This window comes from Pelophylax lessonae (assembly GCF_965119305.1).
Source record: "Pelophylax lessonae genome assembly, chromosome: 3".
In the NCBI taxonomy this organism is placed as follows: domain Eukaryota; kingdom Metazoa; phylum Chordata; class Amphibia; order Anura; family Ranidae; genus Pelophylax; species Pelophylax lessonae.
The window spans coordinates 516,483,956-516,501,845 of NC_138770.1; the positions used below are offsets into that span (position 1 = coordinate 516,483,956).

At 44.9% G+C, this 17,890-nt stretch overlaps 1 protein-coding gene across 2 annotated transcripts in view; it reads right to left on the minus strand.

Moving 5' to 3' along the window:
• STRN (striatin) overlaps nt 1-17,890 on the minus strand; it is a 239,659-nt gene that overhangs the window by 109,980 nt on the left and 111,789 nt on the right. Inside the window, exon 8 of one of the 2 annotated variants that reach the window (XM_082252289.1) lies at nt 14,385-14,495. The exons of the other annotated variant lie outside the window; for it this stretch is intronic. Coding sequence (XP_082108415.1) covers nt 14,385-14,495 — 111 coding nt within the window. The remainder of the gene's footprint in view (nt 1-14,384; nt 14,496-17,890) is intronic. 2 annotated transcript variants of the gene reach the window in all.

Genomic DNA, 17,890 nt, shown 5'->3' on the forward strand with positions numbered 1-17,890 from the left:
ACTTTTGACAGCATGTCATCAGGTCTATAACTGAAGAGGCCCTTCATGTATGAGGGTGGAGAATGGTGCAAAACCGCTAATGGACCATGTCATAAATGCATCACTATGAGTAAATCATGCAGAGCTCCATAGATTAAGCAGACAGCGCTAACTAGAATCATTTCTACTGTAAAGACCAAGGCCTAATTGTATGTATATAGTCTACAAAATACTCCCCCCCCCCCCCCCCCCCAAAAAACTTGAAACGGGAATAAGAATTCAAGTTTCAAATGCAAATTTCTTCATTTCTCAGGGCTGTTGAGTTATCTGAAACAAAAATCCCATCCATCTGGGTCAAACAAATTGTGGGCACTCACAGCAAACCAGGGTGTGAACCCCAGCAACCACTAAATCTAAATAAAAAGGTAAAAATATCTAGGATGTAGATACAGTCCCCTGTAGGTCTCAGAAGAATGACAAAATTATTACCTGGGAGTCGCTAAACAATTATACTCCAACAGTGATTTTACCCAAGGCAGGCAGAAAAGCACCAAAAATGACAAAAAGTGTTGCATGTCAAGCTAGTAAAGGGTACTAGAACAAGTGAAAAGGCTGTGTGTGCATATGTATGTATCCGTGTTTGAAAAATTACTCACTTTTTAACACACACTATAGGCACTGGACAATGCTAGTACTTGCATACACAATTGAACTGATCAACCACCTGAATTGTGGCCCAACTGTTACAGATGGGCACTTTAGAATTGCATGAGAATATTCAGGTGTGTATTTAGGTCAATGGTTAAAATATAGGGGTGTCTGAAGGAGCCTTCATCAATCTCTTGAAATGAGAAGGTGCCCAGAGCCAAAGATTATCTAAACAGGGCAACCATCAATATGTATTTGGTTCTCTTCAATGAATATGCATTTTTTTTAAAAACTACGCAGTATTTGGATCCTGATTCTTTTGGTCTAAAAAAAAAAAAAAAAAAACTAGTATAAATGAAGATATGTAGGTAAATATTGAGCATAGAATACATACAAAGGTGGGTTTGCATCAGTAGAAGACAAAACTTCAACAACTCTTTATTTTGGCTAATTCAACTATACTGTGAAGATCAGATCAGAACAGCATTAGACACAATCTTCCACATCCAACATACTCTATTACTATTGTCAAGCAAGTAAACACTTTGCAAACCAATGTAAAGTGATGTTCAGTTACATGTTCAGTTTACATAAGTATACTTCCATTTTTCAAGTTGGTCCAACTTTGGGAGAAGAAAAAAAAAAAAAAAAAAGTTTAAACCCAAAATGTTTTTCTTGCCTAGGAATGGACGTTTACAGAGACGTAAACAGATGACATCCAATTATGCCTGCAAAATTGGAAAAGGGCACAAATGTATCCATTTCTTTTCCTGCAAACTAAATGTATTCAAATGTAAGCAGATGTAAACAGACATACATCCCTTCCCATCCACCAGGCCCATGTGAAAGGGCCCTAAAGGAGCAATTGTTCAAATGTATTTTTTACTATGAGGGGAAATGGTACCTCAGATAGGTCTGGACAAGGAATCTGCTAATGTGCCTAAACAAGCAAACTTGAAGGTACAAATGTAAGCATGTGTATCTTGATTGTTGTTTAAGACAAATCATGGGGTGGTCAGATCTTAACCATAATCTCCCGTCTATATGCGGCCTTAGCGAAAACGCAACATTTGTGCCTAAGGATAAAACTGAGGTTTTGTGCACTCCCAGCTAGAAGCTAGGCTACTACTGCTTCACAAAATAGTCTGCCAAGAAACTACTGTTCATCTGTGTGAATCTAGCAGGGGTTAAAGAGAGACAGTACCTAAAATAAAAATAGAGAAAATGCTGCAGGTCTCAAGCGCTTTAGAAAAACTATAGATGAAGACGAATGCTCAACTGTTCTAACAGCCCCTGCGTTCTGCTGGCCAGTTAGTCAGTCAATAGTATTAATTGGCCAAGTGAGGCTTAAAAGTAAGCTCCGATATTATTCAAGGTGCTTTGCCTATGACAAAGACCCAACATTTGGTTGAATATTTTTTTTTATGGAAAAATACTACCACATCATACAAGACCTAGATGTAGGTGGCCATCATCGCAAAGTCAAAGAATGAAATACCCCCTAGGGAGTGGGACTATATGAGCGATCACACATCCAACTAATATATTTTTTAAAAATATAAATATTTTTTAGGATCTTTAAAGCTGCTGCATGTTAGCTTTGACAGGTATTCACCAAGAGTGCCCAAGTATGTCGCCGTTTCTGCCCAGCTCCTCCATTCATAAAAGCCGTACTACAGCTTCTAAGAATGAAAAATAATCTAAGAATGGAGGCGACGACTATTCAATCATCTGCCCGTCCTCCATTTATACATCGTTTTTTAATCATAGAGGGTATGACCCTTGCGGCACTGGATGATTAGGGTGGCAGGGGTAGAGGGGGAAAGGAGGAGAAAGATTTCAACTAATCCAGGGCACAGCAGCACCACACGGATAATAAGTTCTCATTTGTTGATTTTTATTTAACTAAACTTGGGATTTAAAGATTGTGAGAATAAAATACATTTGGAGTGTAATTAAAGCAATTAAAATTTACAGAAAACAAATGGCAGATGTCAACTTGCCATTTCAGCTCATAAACAGTTTTGGAATTTAATATTGCTAACTAACCTAGCCATTCAATCATTGTAGTGTTTAAGTAATAGTAACCAAAGATCTACAACATATACAATAGACATTCAGTAAAGAATGTAGAAGACTTAGGAGATATTCATGCATATCTAGATTTTCATGCATATGTTCATGCTCTCATTACAACAGGTTTCAAACCATAAGGGTATAGAAATGGTTGTGCTGTATATTCCAGCTTGGGTAAGGTTGCTACATAAACATGAATTGATACAAGCTGACTAAAATGGGTTTAATTCCGATTTTTATTAAAAGAGCAGTACTATGGGAAAAAAAAAAACTAGCAAAAGAGACTACAAGTTTCAAAGGGCATTTCTTTCAGTACAGTACTGTTAGAACATGCACCGTACAGGGACCACAAGTCAATGCAGAAGATTAGGGTTTTGCTGAACTCCAGAATTTGGTAATCTGTCTAAAAAAGTGGAACCTTCAAATTTTACTTAACAGAATCTTTATGAACTGGGTCCAACTGTCTATTATTTTTACACATCAAGTTCATTATTAGAGCTACAAAAAAAATAAAAAAAACAACGTCATCAGCACAGTTGTTCATTTAAATTAATCATAATGAACAAATTTAAGCCAATGTTCTATGGCACAGAAAAAAACCACCACACTAAATTTCAGATTTAAGTAACGCATAGAAAACAAAAAAATATGATTAGGTTACCTTTTAAAGTAGAACTTCCAATTTTCTTCGGCTTTAAATAGTTTGTTTGGGCCAAGCTGTCCTAAATTAATTTTAGTTACAGAACAATGGGGGTGCGGTGTGTACTAAAATATATCGTAGTAGCGTTGGCTTCATAGTTAGTGGTGTTGTGTTATTGCAGAAGTACTAGCAACTTCACATATGCTGCCTGAATCAAATAGACTTGGGCAGTGCTTCTCTACCACTCAGAAGATCTTAGGTGGAAAATAACGAGGTCATTTGCCTGCCTCTCCATTACTACTTGCTGTAGGTAATGCTACTACAATCTATTACAGAGCACACGCTGGTCACATAGTTATGTAATAGAAGCAGCACATTTGGCCAGCTTAGCCTAAACAAACTACAGTCAAATTTAAACATGGAATTCTACTTTAAGATATACATACAGTAAATTTAAACAAAGCATACACATAGACATGCCAAGTACTTCTATATGATGCAATGCATGTAATGCTTTTGGAAAGATGATCATACAAATTTTGTCTGGGCATTTTGGCAATGCACAACTAGACTGCAATGCTCTTAGGCTTCGTTTCCACTAGTCCAACTTGTCAAGCGACTTTGGAAACAAAGTCGCATGACAAGTCAGAGCCCATTGATTGATTGACACCCAAAAAGTGCCTTCACTACTTCGATGCGACTTTTGATGCGACAGAGTAAAGTCAGATCAAAATTGCACTCAGTCGCACTTTAAATCGCGCGACTTTGGCGTAGCACTAGTGGAAACGTAGCCTTAAAGCATATTGAATGCATAGCTTTTAAAAAAAAAAAAAAAAAGAACTACGTTTCCTTTTCCCGGGCATACAGAGCTCAGTTTTTAATCCCTTAGACATTTCAAGTTTAGATACAAGAACAAGCAAGCAATATATAAATACCTAGAACAATTACCTTTTAAATTTGTTTGTATAGCAGTTAAAACCCAACTCCTGTGCTGGCCACAAAAATATAATATGTTGCTCCCAGCAAATTCAGATAATAATGCTTGTTTTTCCAGGGGATGATTTATCAGAGAGAAATATTACCTTATTCCATGGTCCTATTGTCTTCCTCTGCGGGTCCTGGTAATGAAGACCAATCCTCTAAAACTACAGCCCCCTAAAACCACTCTACTTCTCCACTCACACTGCTGCATCTCTGATCCACGTTACTACATTTAATGCATTGTGTCTGATGATGGCAAGTGCCTGCCTGCCTACACTCTGACACTAGACAGAAGAAGAGGATCTGAGTGCTGGCTGCTGTGGGACCATGGGTTAAAGGCTAGGATCGTGTTTTTTTTTTTTTGTCATTTGGAGCCCAACTACGTGCCAGTTGAAGAATGTCTTACCCAGGATTGCTAAAGCAATGTCACAATGTCAGAGTTTGTGCACCAGGCCCATGCTTATTCATCTGTTGCCTTATGTTTAAAAATGTCTTCATGGTAGCTAATCAGGCAGGAAGTCCTGACCATTAGAGTCCTGAAGATTTCTACTTCCTGAGCGTAGTGATGTCCGTAGCAAGTCTGCCTACTGCTCTGGGACACCTCTTTGCCCACCATAGAATTATAGGACCATAGAACAATAGAATAATAAGAATTATAGTTTCCCTGTAGACTCTGGACTGTCAGGTAGACCGGGTACATGATACGGGAAGCCCAGTTCATCTTTTGTAATTGATCGCGCACAGAAAACAGATTTACAGTGGTCAGGGAGTTACTGAACTTTAATTAGGAATGAGTTGGACAAAAAAGTCACTAACAAAGGCTTCATTTTCTATTGACATTCTGGTGCAAAATGTGAACTAAGCCTTTAAAGTGATAAACACACTGTTTAACTATTTCCTAACAGCCACAGCGTGTGTGTGTGTGCGCGCGCGTGTGCGTGCGTGCGTGCGTGCGTGTGTATATATATATATATGTCGTGGTAGGGAAGCGGTTATACCGGGATCATGGTTGAGGCTACAACCATGATCTTGGTATCGATTGTTAGAGCCTGGCAATCTTATTTCATGAAAAAGTAGGAATGGCTGGGAAGCTGCTGGAATACCTTTACAGGTGGCAGAAGGGGGTCTCACCAAACTCCTTTAATGGGTTCTCCTGAGCGATCGGGAAGCCCAGTGAGATGTGGTCAGCGGTATCAAACTCCAGTCTCTCAGTGAGGAACTGAAGCTGTTCTCCCCCCCCCCCCCCCCCTGTGTGACATCAGAACCTGGAAGCGATTACTATTTTGTCACTTCCGGCTCTTTGTTTACTGGCTGTAAAGCGGTCATTGAAGCAACAGATCAGACAGATCTGTGTCTGGATCGGCTGAATTAGAGTCCAAAAGGAGACACGGAGGGTCTAATAGACCCATCTCTTCATAAAGAGAACCTGACATTGCTACTGCTGTGAAAGGGGATTTTCACATTTATTTTGATAGCAATAAAAGTGATCAAAAAGTGTTTTTTTTTTTTTTTTAGAAACACTAAAAATGATCATCACCCACTGCTCACAAGCAATGGCGAACACACACATCGGTCCCGCACGCATATGTAAACAGTGATCGCACCACACATATGAGGTATCGCCATGCCCGTCAGGGCAAGCGCAATAATTCGAGCACCAGACACTTGTGTAAATCTAAACTGGTAACCTGCAAAGGTTTGTAAAGTGTCACCTATGGATAGTATCCTAGTTAGTCGCCATTCCACAAGTGAGAGCAATTTTAGAGCATGACATGTTTGGTATCTATTTAGTGTAACATTATCCTTTATATTTTACTAAAAAAAGTGGTAATATATTGTGTTTACTAAAATTCATTAATGTATAGTTTAAAAAAAAAAAAAAATGCGTTTAATATAGGTTTGAGGGTTCCAAGTAATTTTCAAGCAAAAAAAAAAAGATGGTTACATGTAAGTGTTAGAATTGGCCTGGTATTAAGGTGGTTAATTTACATTGTTCCTTCTATTTCTGAATACGGATAATGGCACTAATTATTTTATAAAAAAAAAAAAAAAAATCCCAGTACCTTTTTCCTAATTGACATACAGTTATTACAAACCCAGATCTTTCCCAGCCTGTCTGCAGGGAAACAAGCAGAAAGAACTTCTATACATTGGCTGTTGATCACATGTTCAAAAAAAAAAAAAAAAAACAGCCTTTGGGATACAAAGTAAAAATAATTAAGGCCGATAAACTGTTTTAAATCCTCATACAAATATATATTTGAAATAAAATCTTTATTTTTTTTAACAATAACATAGTATAGGCAGATTTCTGTAGGTTACAAGCTGTGTCACTCCAGCCTGTGTCTTAGAATATGAGGGAGATGAAGCCTCTATTAAGCTACATGTAATACCCCATCCCTATTGTGTTTAGCTGGTTAGTGGGCATGGAGGGAGGAGGGAGTAGGCTGTCATTTACCACTCTGTATAAGCCCACGTGTGATCTATAGTCACAGGTTGATCAGATAGGGAGGAAATGCTCAGGATAGAAACTCACTGGAAACTGACCATGCGCAGAGATGCCACCACTGCTGTGATCAAAAAGGGAAGTAAAGGCTCATACACACTGAGAAAAATCGGGCGAGAATTTTACAAAAGAATTTTCGTACGATTTTCATATGGTGTGTACACAACTTTGGAAGGGGCAACATTTTTCTTGCAGTGGTTCCATTTAGCGCCGGTTCACACTACCGCGACGCTACTTCCCGGGGCGACCTCCGAGATCGCGGTGCGAGCAGCGCGCCGCGACCTCGGAGCGGCCGCCACGGACTTCATATCATTGAAGTCTATGGCGGTCGCCTCCTGGTCGCCCCAAAGAAGCTCCGGACCCTTTTTCTAGGTCGGAGCGACTTGTGTCGCTCCTATTAGAACGGGTCCGCAGCTTCCCTATGGGAGGCGACCTGCGGCGACCTGTGAGGCAACCAGGTCGCCTCACAGGTTGCCCTAGTGTGAACTGAGGCTAAATGTGTATTGTTTTCGTACAAGAAAAATCTTAAGAGACTGCGCATGATCAGAAACAAACAAACAAAAAAACAAAAAAAAAAAGCCTGTGTCGTATGAGAATTTTTGTACGAATTTTCATCGGTTTCAATTTGCTGTGAAACGATGAGGAAAATCGGACCATTGTTCGCCCGATTTTCTTATAGTGCGTACCCCACTTGAGAGGACAGCAGGATCAACCAGGTTTTTTTTGCAGAATACGGAAAATAAATCCCATAGTGACTATGAACAGTATATTATACACCATTTATTATTATTATTGACACTAAGGTAGATATTACTCTCCGTTAGTCTCCTCTAGACACAACGAGCATTATATCTTGCACATGCTAAAAACTGATAGGGAAGTAAGCCCTTCTAAGATTACTGTCAAGGTAAGCCACATACTGCAAATCTAAAAAACTGGATTTTTGACTTACCGTAAAATCCTTTTCTCTTAGGTTCATTGACGGACGCAGTCCTCTAAAGCATATGAGTAGGGTAATACCGCCCCCTACAGGAGTAGGACACTAGGCCGAAAGAATTTCTGGTTACGCCTATGGGCAGTCCCTGGGGGTATAGCCTCTCTCTTCCTGCATAGGATGTCAGTTTTGTATCAAAGCAGTGTCAGAGAAAAGCACACCAACCTACTCAAAAAAAATTTGAGGGGCGGGTACTGCGTCCGTCAATGAACCCAAGAGAAAATGATTTTACGTGAAGTCAAAAATCCAGTTTTCTCCATCGTTCATTGATGGACGCAGTCCTCTGATGCACATCAGTAGGGACATCCCAAAGCAGTACCAAAATGAGGGGTGGGAACAGCAGAAGAAAAAAAACAGTCCCCAAGGCCAACATGGCCAACCAAGCAACACAGGACTCATCAGAACAACCAGACGAGGTCCACCTGAAAACAAACACAAGAACACCCTCAAGGAAGGCCAAGGGGCCCCCTAAACCGTGGCCTGCAAAACCTTGTGGCCAAAGGAGGCATCGGCAGATGCCATCACATCCACCTTATAAAATTTGGTAAAGGTGTGAACAGACGACGAAGTCACCGCCTTGCACACCTGAAGCACAGATGCCTGATGGTGAAAGGCCCAGGAAGCACTAAGCGCCCGAGTAGAGTGCACCTCGACAGGGAAAAGTGGAACCTGACCCTTAATGGAATAAGCCTGCGCCACCGTCTGATCCATCTGGAAATAGTCACAGCAGACGCAGGCAGCCCTTTCTTCGGGCCATCCGTGAGCACAAAGAGCGAGTCAGACTTGTGAAAAGACTCGGTAGACGCCAAATACGCCCTGATCGCCCGAACAACATCCAGGGTATTCAGAGCAAATTCCTTAGGATGTTTAGGCATAGCGCACAAGAAAGGTAGATGTAAAGTGAAAACTGGAAACCACCTTTCGGCAGGAAAGACGGATCCGGCCGAAGTACCACCTTGTCCTTGTGAACCACTAGATAGGGAGAACAACAGGACAGCGCCGCCAGTTCCAACACCCTGCGCGCAGAAGTGATAGCCACCAAGAAGGCCACTTTCTGAGATGAGGTAAGCATGGGGACCTCCCAAATATTCTCAAAGGGAGGCATCTGAAGAACCGACAGCACAAATTAAGATCCCATGGAGGTAGCGGAGGCCGCACCAGAGGTACCAAGTGTCGCACCCCCTGGATGAAACTACGCACCATGGAATGGGCGGCCAATAGCCTCTGGAAGAAAATAGCCAAGCCCGAGATCTGACCCTTGATGGTACTCAAGGCCAACTTTTGATCAACTCCCAGTTGAAGGAAAGCCAAGATCCGAGCCACGGAATAGGAGCGAGGGTGGGTCCCAAGGGACTCACACCACACAATGTGCGACTTCCACGTACGATGATGAATCTTTCTGGAAATTGCCTTACTCGCTTTTAGCAGAGTGGGAATCACTGAAGCAGATAAACCCCTGTCCTTCAGCACCTGGCTTTCAACAGCCAAGCCGTCAAAGTCAGCGACTGTAAAGCAGGATGGAAGATTGGCCCCTGAGAGAGCAGATCCCCCTGAGAGGAAATCTCAACTGGGCGTCTGCGACAAACCTGAACAGGTCGGCGTACCAAGCGCGACGGGGCCAGTCCGGAGCCACAAGAATGACCAGAATCCCTTCCGCCTCTATCCTGCAAAGAAGTCTTGGCAGCAACTTGAGAGGAGGAAAGGCATACATCAGCGGGCCACAAACCGCTGAACCTTCCTGTTGATTCGAGACACCAACAGATCCATGTCCAGAGTGCCCCAGCGAAGGCACAACTGGTGAAACCCCTCAGGATGCAGGGACCACTCCCCTGCATCCAAGGCCTGGCGGCTGAGGTAATCCGCTTGCCAATTTTCCACTCCCGAAATGTGTACCGCAGAGAGAGCTGGAACATGGCGCTCTGCCCAACGTAGAATGTCTGCTACTTCCAGGGACGCAAGGACACTCTTGGTGCCCCCTTGGTGATTGACGTTAGCCACGGCCGTGGCACTGTCTGACAATGCGCATGGGACAACCCTCCAGACGGTCGGTCCAGTGCGTCAGGCAAAGCGGGATCGCTCTCAGCTCCAGGACATTGATTGGTAAGGAGATTCCTCCCGGGACCAGACTCCCTGAGCCGAGTCCTGATTGAGGACTCCCCCACCCAGACAGACTCGCATCCGTGGGGACAACTGTCCAATATACAAGGATTAAGGATTTTCCCGACTGAAGGGACCGAAGCCACGAGACCAGGGACTCTCTGGTCCTGTGGCATAACCGAATCCAAGAATCCAGAGAATTCGGGTGTTTGTTCCACTTGAAAAGAATTTCCTTTTGAAGAACCCTTGAGTGGAAATGAGCGAATGGGACCGCCTTGAAGGAGGACATTATCAGTCCCAGTACTCTCATACAGGTCCGAAGGGACGGCCAGTGGTTGGACATCAACAAACGAACCACTGACTGGATCTTCTGGAGTTTTTTCGGAGGAAGAAACACCCTGGCAGAGAACGAGTCCAAGGTTAGGCCCAGATAGACCAGTCTCATGGAAGGGATCAGAGATGACTTTTGAAGGTTCACGACCCAACCAAACTCCTCCAGAGTACTCATGGTGACCCCCAAATTTTCCGTCAGCAATGTGGGGGACTCCGCACGGAGAATCAGATCGTCCAGGTAGACCAGGACCGATATCCCCCGCTGTCGCAACAGTGCCAGAACTGGGGTAACACCTTTGTGAAGACCCGAGGAGCAGAGGCGAGACCAAAGGGTAACGCCACAAACTGATAGTGATCTTCCCCCAAAACGGAGAAACCGTTGGTGAGCAGCACAGATTGGAATGTGAAGGTAGGCATCCTTGATGTCTATCGAGGCCAGGAAGTCCCCCTGATGTAGGGAGGCCTCCACCGTACGAACAGTTTCCATTTTGAACTTTTGAGCGCGCACAAACACATTCAGAGCCATTCGGCCGTACCTTGCACTCCTTCTTGGGAACCGTGAACGGGTTGGAATAAAACCAGTGAAAGCGTTCCACGTGTGGGACAGACACTATCACTCCTTGCTGTAGCAAGTCCTGCACTGCCCCATAGAGCGCTCACAAGCGATCAGGGGATAGTTGGACATTTGAAGGGAAAAACCTGACCGGAGGAACGGATCAAAACTCGATCTTGTATCAGGACCGCACAACCTCCCAAAACCATTTGTCTGGGATCCGGGCCAGCCACACGTCCAAGAACCGGCAAAGGCGTCCCCCCCCACCCCAGTCGAGGGTGAGGGCGCACCTTCAGGCCGACAGGGCCTTGTCCGCAGGTCTGGCGGAACCGGACTTCTGCTTCCAAGACCAGGGACGCATGGAAGCACCCGAGGAAGCCTTGAAGGACTTAACCTTATCGCTGCCCCCCGAGGGACGAGAATACTTTGTGAGCCGAAAAGGACAGACCCCGCCTACGTCGAGAGTCCCTACCCCTGGAAGCCTGCGGGAGAAAGGTACTCTTACCCCCTGTAACACCTTTAAAAATGTTGTCCAGGGTAGCCCCAAACAGACGGTCCCCCTGAAAGGGGAGTACCGTCAAGGCCTTCTTAGAAGCCTGATCCGCAGACCAACACTTCAGCCAGACCATACGCCTCATGACCGCCGAAAACGGCAGATGACCCAAAAGGGAAGCAAAGTCCAGCGCAGCATCGCAAGCATACTGCAGCACCTGCACCATCTGGTCCAACAGTTCCCCAAATTCAGGAGGGACAGGCTGGCCCTCTATGTCACGGCATAGCAGCTTTGCCCACTCAGTCGCCACTTGGGTGACAAGGGACGAAGCAAAGGCAGGCCGTAGCGCAGTCCCCACCATAGCGTAAATGCGGGCCACAGCCTCTGCCTTCCTATCCTTTGGGTCCGTAAAGGACGTGGAATCTTCCACCGGAATCACGGTAGCCTTGTTAAGTCTGGAGACCGGGGGTTCCACCTTAGGTGGCACGACCACTTCTTCACCAGAGACTCTTCAAAAGGGTAGCGCCTGGTAAACCGCCTAGACACCCCGGGAGAATGTGTCTGCCACTCCCATTCTTTGGCGAGCAGGCCAGCAAAGTAAGTGGGGAAAGGAAAAGACTTTTCCACCCTCTGAGGCTTATGGGTGCCGAAGGCAATCCGCGCCCCAGGAGCAACGACAGCCACATCCTCCAATTCTAGAGTTTTGTGCACCGAAACAACCAGTGTGTCCACCCGCGCCTTATCCTGCGCAGCAGAAGAGGCAGAAAGCTCATCCTCCCTATCAGAGGAGGCAAGGCGCAGCCCAGCCGAGGTACCCGCGTCTGTGGTGGCTGGGTCAGACTCAAGAGTCCGAGACATCAGAGGAGGCAGGGGTAGGAGGGGGTCATTTCTGCGCACCCCACCCTCTAAAGGCCACCTCCATCCAGGACACAAAAGCTTCCAGGACCGCTGAAATCGCATCAGGGGACAGTTGCGACCCAGAGGGCCCTGCGGGCTTCGTGTGGGGATCAGATGGGGACACAGTCTGAGGGGTCCATGTTGCACTAATAGGACACGCCAGCAAATTTGAGAAAAATGACAAAATGTTTAATTTTTTTGTGTATGAAAAGGAAACGTCCCCACAGCGCTACATCGCCCCCCGGAGATCAGGCCCATGCTACCGACCCCGCAGAGAGAGAATAAGCCCCCAGCAACTCACTGTCCTTGGAATGCAACAAACTTCCAGGAGGTCTGCACGTGTCAGCGGTGACTCATGAAAGAAAACCTGAGCCAGATGCTTCCCGGGCTGAGAGAGGGGCTCCTCCCCCGAAAAAACGCCTTCAGGCACACCCACGGGCCTTCCCAGCAAAAATCCACCGCAAAATGGCCAAAAATCACCCCCCCCCCCAAAGATGGCTGCTGCCACAAATGCAGACAAGGCTACAACAAAATGGCGTCCCAGCGTGGCAAAAGTACTCCCCAGGGAGACCCCCCCAGCCCTACTGCACCATCCAGCCCTGAAGGGCCCAAACGAGGCCCCCCCCGCCCCCATGACCCAGCGCTGCGAACGGCGCGCGCCCCCCATGCGGCCTGCACACTAGGCCCCAGCCTCAGGTAGGCCCGAACAGTCCCCCACGAAGTGGGGGGGGCGGTGGGATGGGAAGGAGGTGTCACAACAGGACAGAGGGAACCCTGGAGTGCGAGGGTCCGACCATCCCAGAGAGAGGGGACCCACATCCACCCCAAAATCCGCCAGGGAAAGGGGGGGGGAGGGGGAACGTTTATTCACCATACCGGGAACACAAGTGGGTGCCATCTCATGACAGGATCCCACACCACCGTAGTAGGGGGGCTGTCGGCCAAATAGGAACGATGCGACATCAGCCTAGACCCTGTCGTGTGCGTCCTGGCGAGGGGTTTAACTTGCGGGGGCATTCCCCGTCCATTGGGATTTTGTCACGGATGACCCAGCGCGGAGCTAAGGCCTGCACGTGCTCGATGGCCAGACTGGGGTGACCACTGGATATGGGGGTCCAGTACGTCGCCCAGCCCAACTGCTTAAAGATCTCACAGGAAAAACGTTCCGGAGAAAAAAAAAGACTAGCTAAAAAAAAAAAAATCTACATAAAAAAATGACTTCTAGTCCAGGACCAAAGATCCCAGCAAGGAACTAGGTCCTTACTCCTGACTAGGTAGATTAAAACCGACATCCTATGCAGGAAGAGAGAGGGCATACCCCCAGGGACTGCCCATAGGCGTAGCCAGAAATTCTGCCTAGTGTCCTACTCCTGTAGGTGGCGGTATTACCTTACTGATATGTATCAGAGGACTGTGTCCGTCAATGAACGATAGAGAAACTCATTTTTATCACTATAAATATTTCTCAAACTCCCAGTAGGGAAAATTTTATAATGATTCGAAGATTGATATAATGGTTCAGCAAATCTAACTGTTAAAAGGTATACCGGTGGACATAGAGATGTTTTTGGATGCAGAAAACATTCTAAAATCACAATGAAAACAATTCACACTAGAAACAAAACCGGCACATTAAGTGTTGAAGTCTGAGCTGCCAAATAGTACTTTGCTAAAAATGTGGTGCAATCGCTCTCTCTTCCGGTAAGGGGCAATTAAAACCTCAACAAAGCATAAGACTTCCTGCGCAATTTATTTTAAAATGTAATCTATACAAGTTGCATGGGTGAAAGTCATCAGATTTTAGGAGTAGGGAATTAAAAAAAAAAAAACATGGCACAGCAGCATACATACAAAAATCGAACACTTCTTTTTGCACTATAAAGACATGAAGAGAACAACTAGGTAACAGCACACCAGTAACCAATACTATATTCTGAATGAGCACAAGAGATAGTGTGACTCGTTACCAACTTGGCTGGGGTTCGCAATGTGCTTGTCTAACAAGTGACAGAGCTCAAATGCCCGTTAAAAGGTGAACAGCAGGTAAAAAGAGGAGGAGCAGCAAAGTAAAAGAGTAAGTGGTTGAGGAAAACATTGAAAGAAAATAACGAAAAATAGCTTTGGAGGGAAGGCAGGATATGAAAGAGGTGGGATTGATGATTTGGAAGTGCAATGTTTTCCACTTACTCTTCACCCCTTTTTTCCCCTTGCGCTCCTTTTTGTACTGTTCCTTGAGTTTGGTTATTACTCCCTGATCGACATTCCAGGATTCCGGTATGGGACACTGGTCTTCCTTTTCTAAACAGTGAAAGAAATCAAACACATTCCTCTTCAATACAGTGGACTTCACCTGATCAAATGTCTGAAGGAGAACCTGCCCTGACAACCATCACAAAAAAAAAAAAAAAAAAAACTACCACACAGACACTAAAGGACTAAAGCATTACAAAGTTATACTGCTTATGTGACCATTTTGTCAGCAAGCTGAATGGTACTCAGCGTATTTATCAAAATTTTTCTCCAGGTTATGAAGAAAAGATGAAATTATCAGTCTAAAAAAAAAAAAAAAAAAAAACGATTTGACTGTAAATGGTACCTATACATATAACAAAGCAATCTTTTTGTTTGTTAAATATGCTCCAATGCTATGCATATTGCTAGGTAACATTTTGGTAAACAAACTGTTGAATAGCTACTTACAGATGAATTTAATCAATTTTTAGGACTTTTCCTACATGGCTTTATGTAATTGATTTTACACTCAGGTGCCTTGAACACAGGCACATCTTTCCACCTAGAACTGCAGATAATGCTGCAGTTGGATGCATATTTTCATGTGTTTTATAGCCTTTCAGTCTCCACTGTAAACGCAGTTCGTGCAATGTTCATGTGATGACCGGTTCAGTGGACAAAGCATCTTACTAGAGTAAATCGCAGCTTATACACATGTCAAAATGCATGCGTTCCCATGACAGCACCAGGTGGAAAGTCATCTCAGTGCAAGGTGCCTATATTTTAATAATTTTGATTATTTAGAATCAAAAATGCTGTCATGCTGTCAACACATAAAACTGCAGACCTTAAAAAAAAAAAAAAAAAAAAATCATTCCCGTTTTACACAAGGGTTCACATTCCTTTAAGTGCACACTGAACAAACTCCACGCAAGAAAACATTTGGTCACCAAACAATGCTGCAAAGTCAAGTATTTTCACATTCCAACAATATCTTACTCTACAGTTATAAACTATTACAAGCACCAAAGGGCGCCTAGGAAACATTATTACAAATTAGCCAGCATAAAAGTATAATTTAAAGAGGTTGTAAAGGCTGAAGGAAGGCGTTTTTATTTTTATTTTAAATTCATGCATTCTATGCATGAAGGTAACCCCCCCCCCCCCCAATACTCACCTGAGCCCCCACTCTATCCAGTGATAAGCACAGGAGCCTTGGCTGTCCTCATTAGCCACTGGCTCCAACTGCTGTCACTCACAGCCAGTGAGCCAATGCCGAGAAAGCGGCGGGGGGGGGGGGGGGGGGGGTTCCACGCCATATTTCGCAGCTCTATTTGTCTTATGGATTCGGGACCAGTGCTCCCTATAGCAAGTGGTTTTCTATTGGGGACACTAGTCAAGGGAGAGGAGCCTGGAGTGCCGAGAGGGTACCCCGAGGAGGATCAGGGCTGCTCTTTGCAAAGCCATTACAGATAGTAGGTAAGTAGAACATGTTTATTAATTTTTTTTAAAAACAAAGAACTTGAACATCAATTTAAAGTACAACGTACACTAAAACACAAAAGGGGATTACGGGATAGTACATTACACTGTGCAAAATTATTAGGCAAGTTGTATTTTTGAGAACTATGGTGCTCTTGGTCAATCCAAAATGGTAATAAACCTTAAACATGAATATTTAGGTAAGTAAAAGTGAGGCTTTAGCTTTCTTGCAAGAATATCTGTGTGCGCAATTATTTTGCAACCTATGAAAAAATTGGATTTTTGAGTTACCGTGAAATCCATTTCTCTGATGTTCATTGACGGACACAGCGCCTTATCTTCTTGACAGTTGATTTATGCTACCCCTATAAGAGTAGGACACTTGGCAGAAAAAAACCTGACTACGCCTATGGGGCAGTCCCAAGGGGTATACTCCCACTCTCAGCTATAAGCACTCAGTTTTGTTACAAGCAGTGTCAGAAGAAAGCCAACTCCACAGAGGGGTGGGTGCGGTGTCCGTCAATGATCAGATAAATGGATTTTATGGTAAGTCAAAAATACAATTTTCTCTTTCGTTCATTGACGGACACAGCTCCTTATCTTCTTGACAGTTGAGACGTACCAATGCAGTGTCAAACACGAGGGGTGGGAACAGCAAGAAAAAATTCCCAAGGCTAAACCGTAGCCAACCAGGTAACATGGAGCTCAAACAACTGGAGCTCATATGAAAAAACAATACAACCGAAAAAGAGGACCAGGTCCTCTTCACAGCAGATTGCAAAACCTTGCGGCCAAAGGAAGCATCCGTAGATGCCAACACATCCACCTTATAAAACTTTGTGAAAGTGTGCACACATGACCAGGTGGTTGCCTGCAAACCCGCAGCACTGACACCTGATGACAGAAGGCCGAGGAGGCACTAATCCCGGAATAGAGTGCGCCTTAACAGGGAAAGGAGGAACCTGACCCTTAAGAGAATAGGCCTGAATCACCGTCTGTCTGATCCATCTGGAAATGGTCGCAGCAGAAGCAGCTAACCCTTTGAGGTCCATTCTTGAGTACAAATAGTGAGTCCGATTCCCGAAAAGACTCCATAGCTGCCAGGTACACCCCGATTGGCCGTACCACATCCAGGGAATGTAAGGCAATTTCCTTAGGATGTTTAGGCCTGGGATATAAGGAAGGCAACACAATATCTTTATTCAAATGTAAATCAGAGACGACCTTTGGAAGGGAAGATGGATAGGGACGAAGAACCACCAGGTAAGGTGAGCGACAAGACAACGCTGCCAGCTCCGAACCCTGCATGCAGAAGTAATAGCCACTAAAAAAAGATCACCTTCTGGGACAACGTAAGCAGGGGCTTCTGAAGAAGAGCACCAAATTAAGGTCCCATTGCGGTAATGGAGACTGCACTGGAGGAGCCAAGTGTCAAACTCCCTGGATAAAGATGTGCACCAAGGAAAGTGTGGCCAATGGATGTTGAAACAAAATCACCAAGGCCGAAACCTGGCCCTTGATGGTACCTGCTCAACCCCCCCCCCCCCATTGAGGGGAAGCAAAGATCCAAGCCACTGAAAAGAAGCAAGGGAGAACCCCAAGAGACTCACACTGCGCAATGTACGTCTTCCAAGTAAAATGGTAGATCTTCATAGAGGTAGTTTCTAGCCTTTAACAGTGTCAGAATCATCGATTCAGACAAACCTCGATCTTTCAGCACCTGGTTTTCAACAGCCAACCCGTTAAAGCCAGCGACTGTAAAGCAGGATGGAACATTGGCCCTTGGGACAGCAGATATTCCCTGAGAGGAAGTCTCCAAAGAGCATCAGCGACCAGATCGGTGTACCAAGAATGGCTAGGCCAGTCTAGAGCCACTGGAATCCCTTCGGCCTCGATTCTGCACAGGAGTCTTGGCAGGAGTTTGAGAGGGAGGGAGGCGTAAAGCAGACGATACTGACTCCAAAGAGCCACTAATGCGT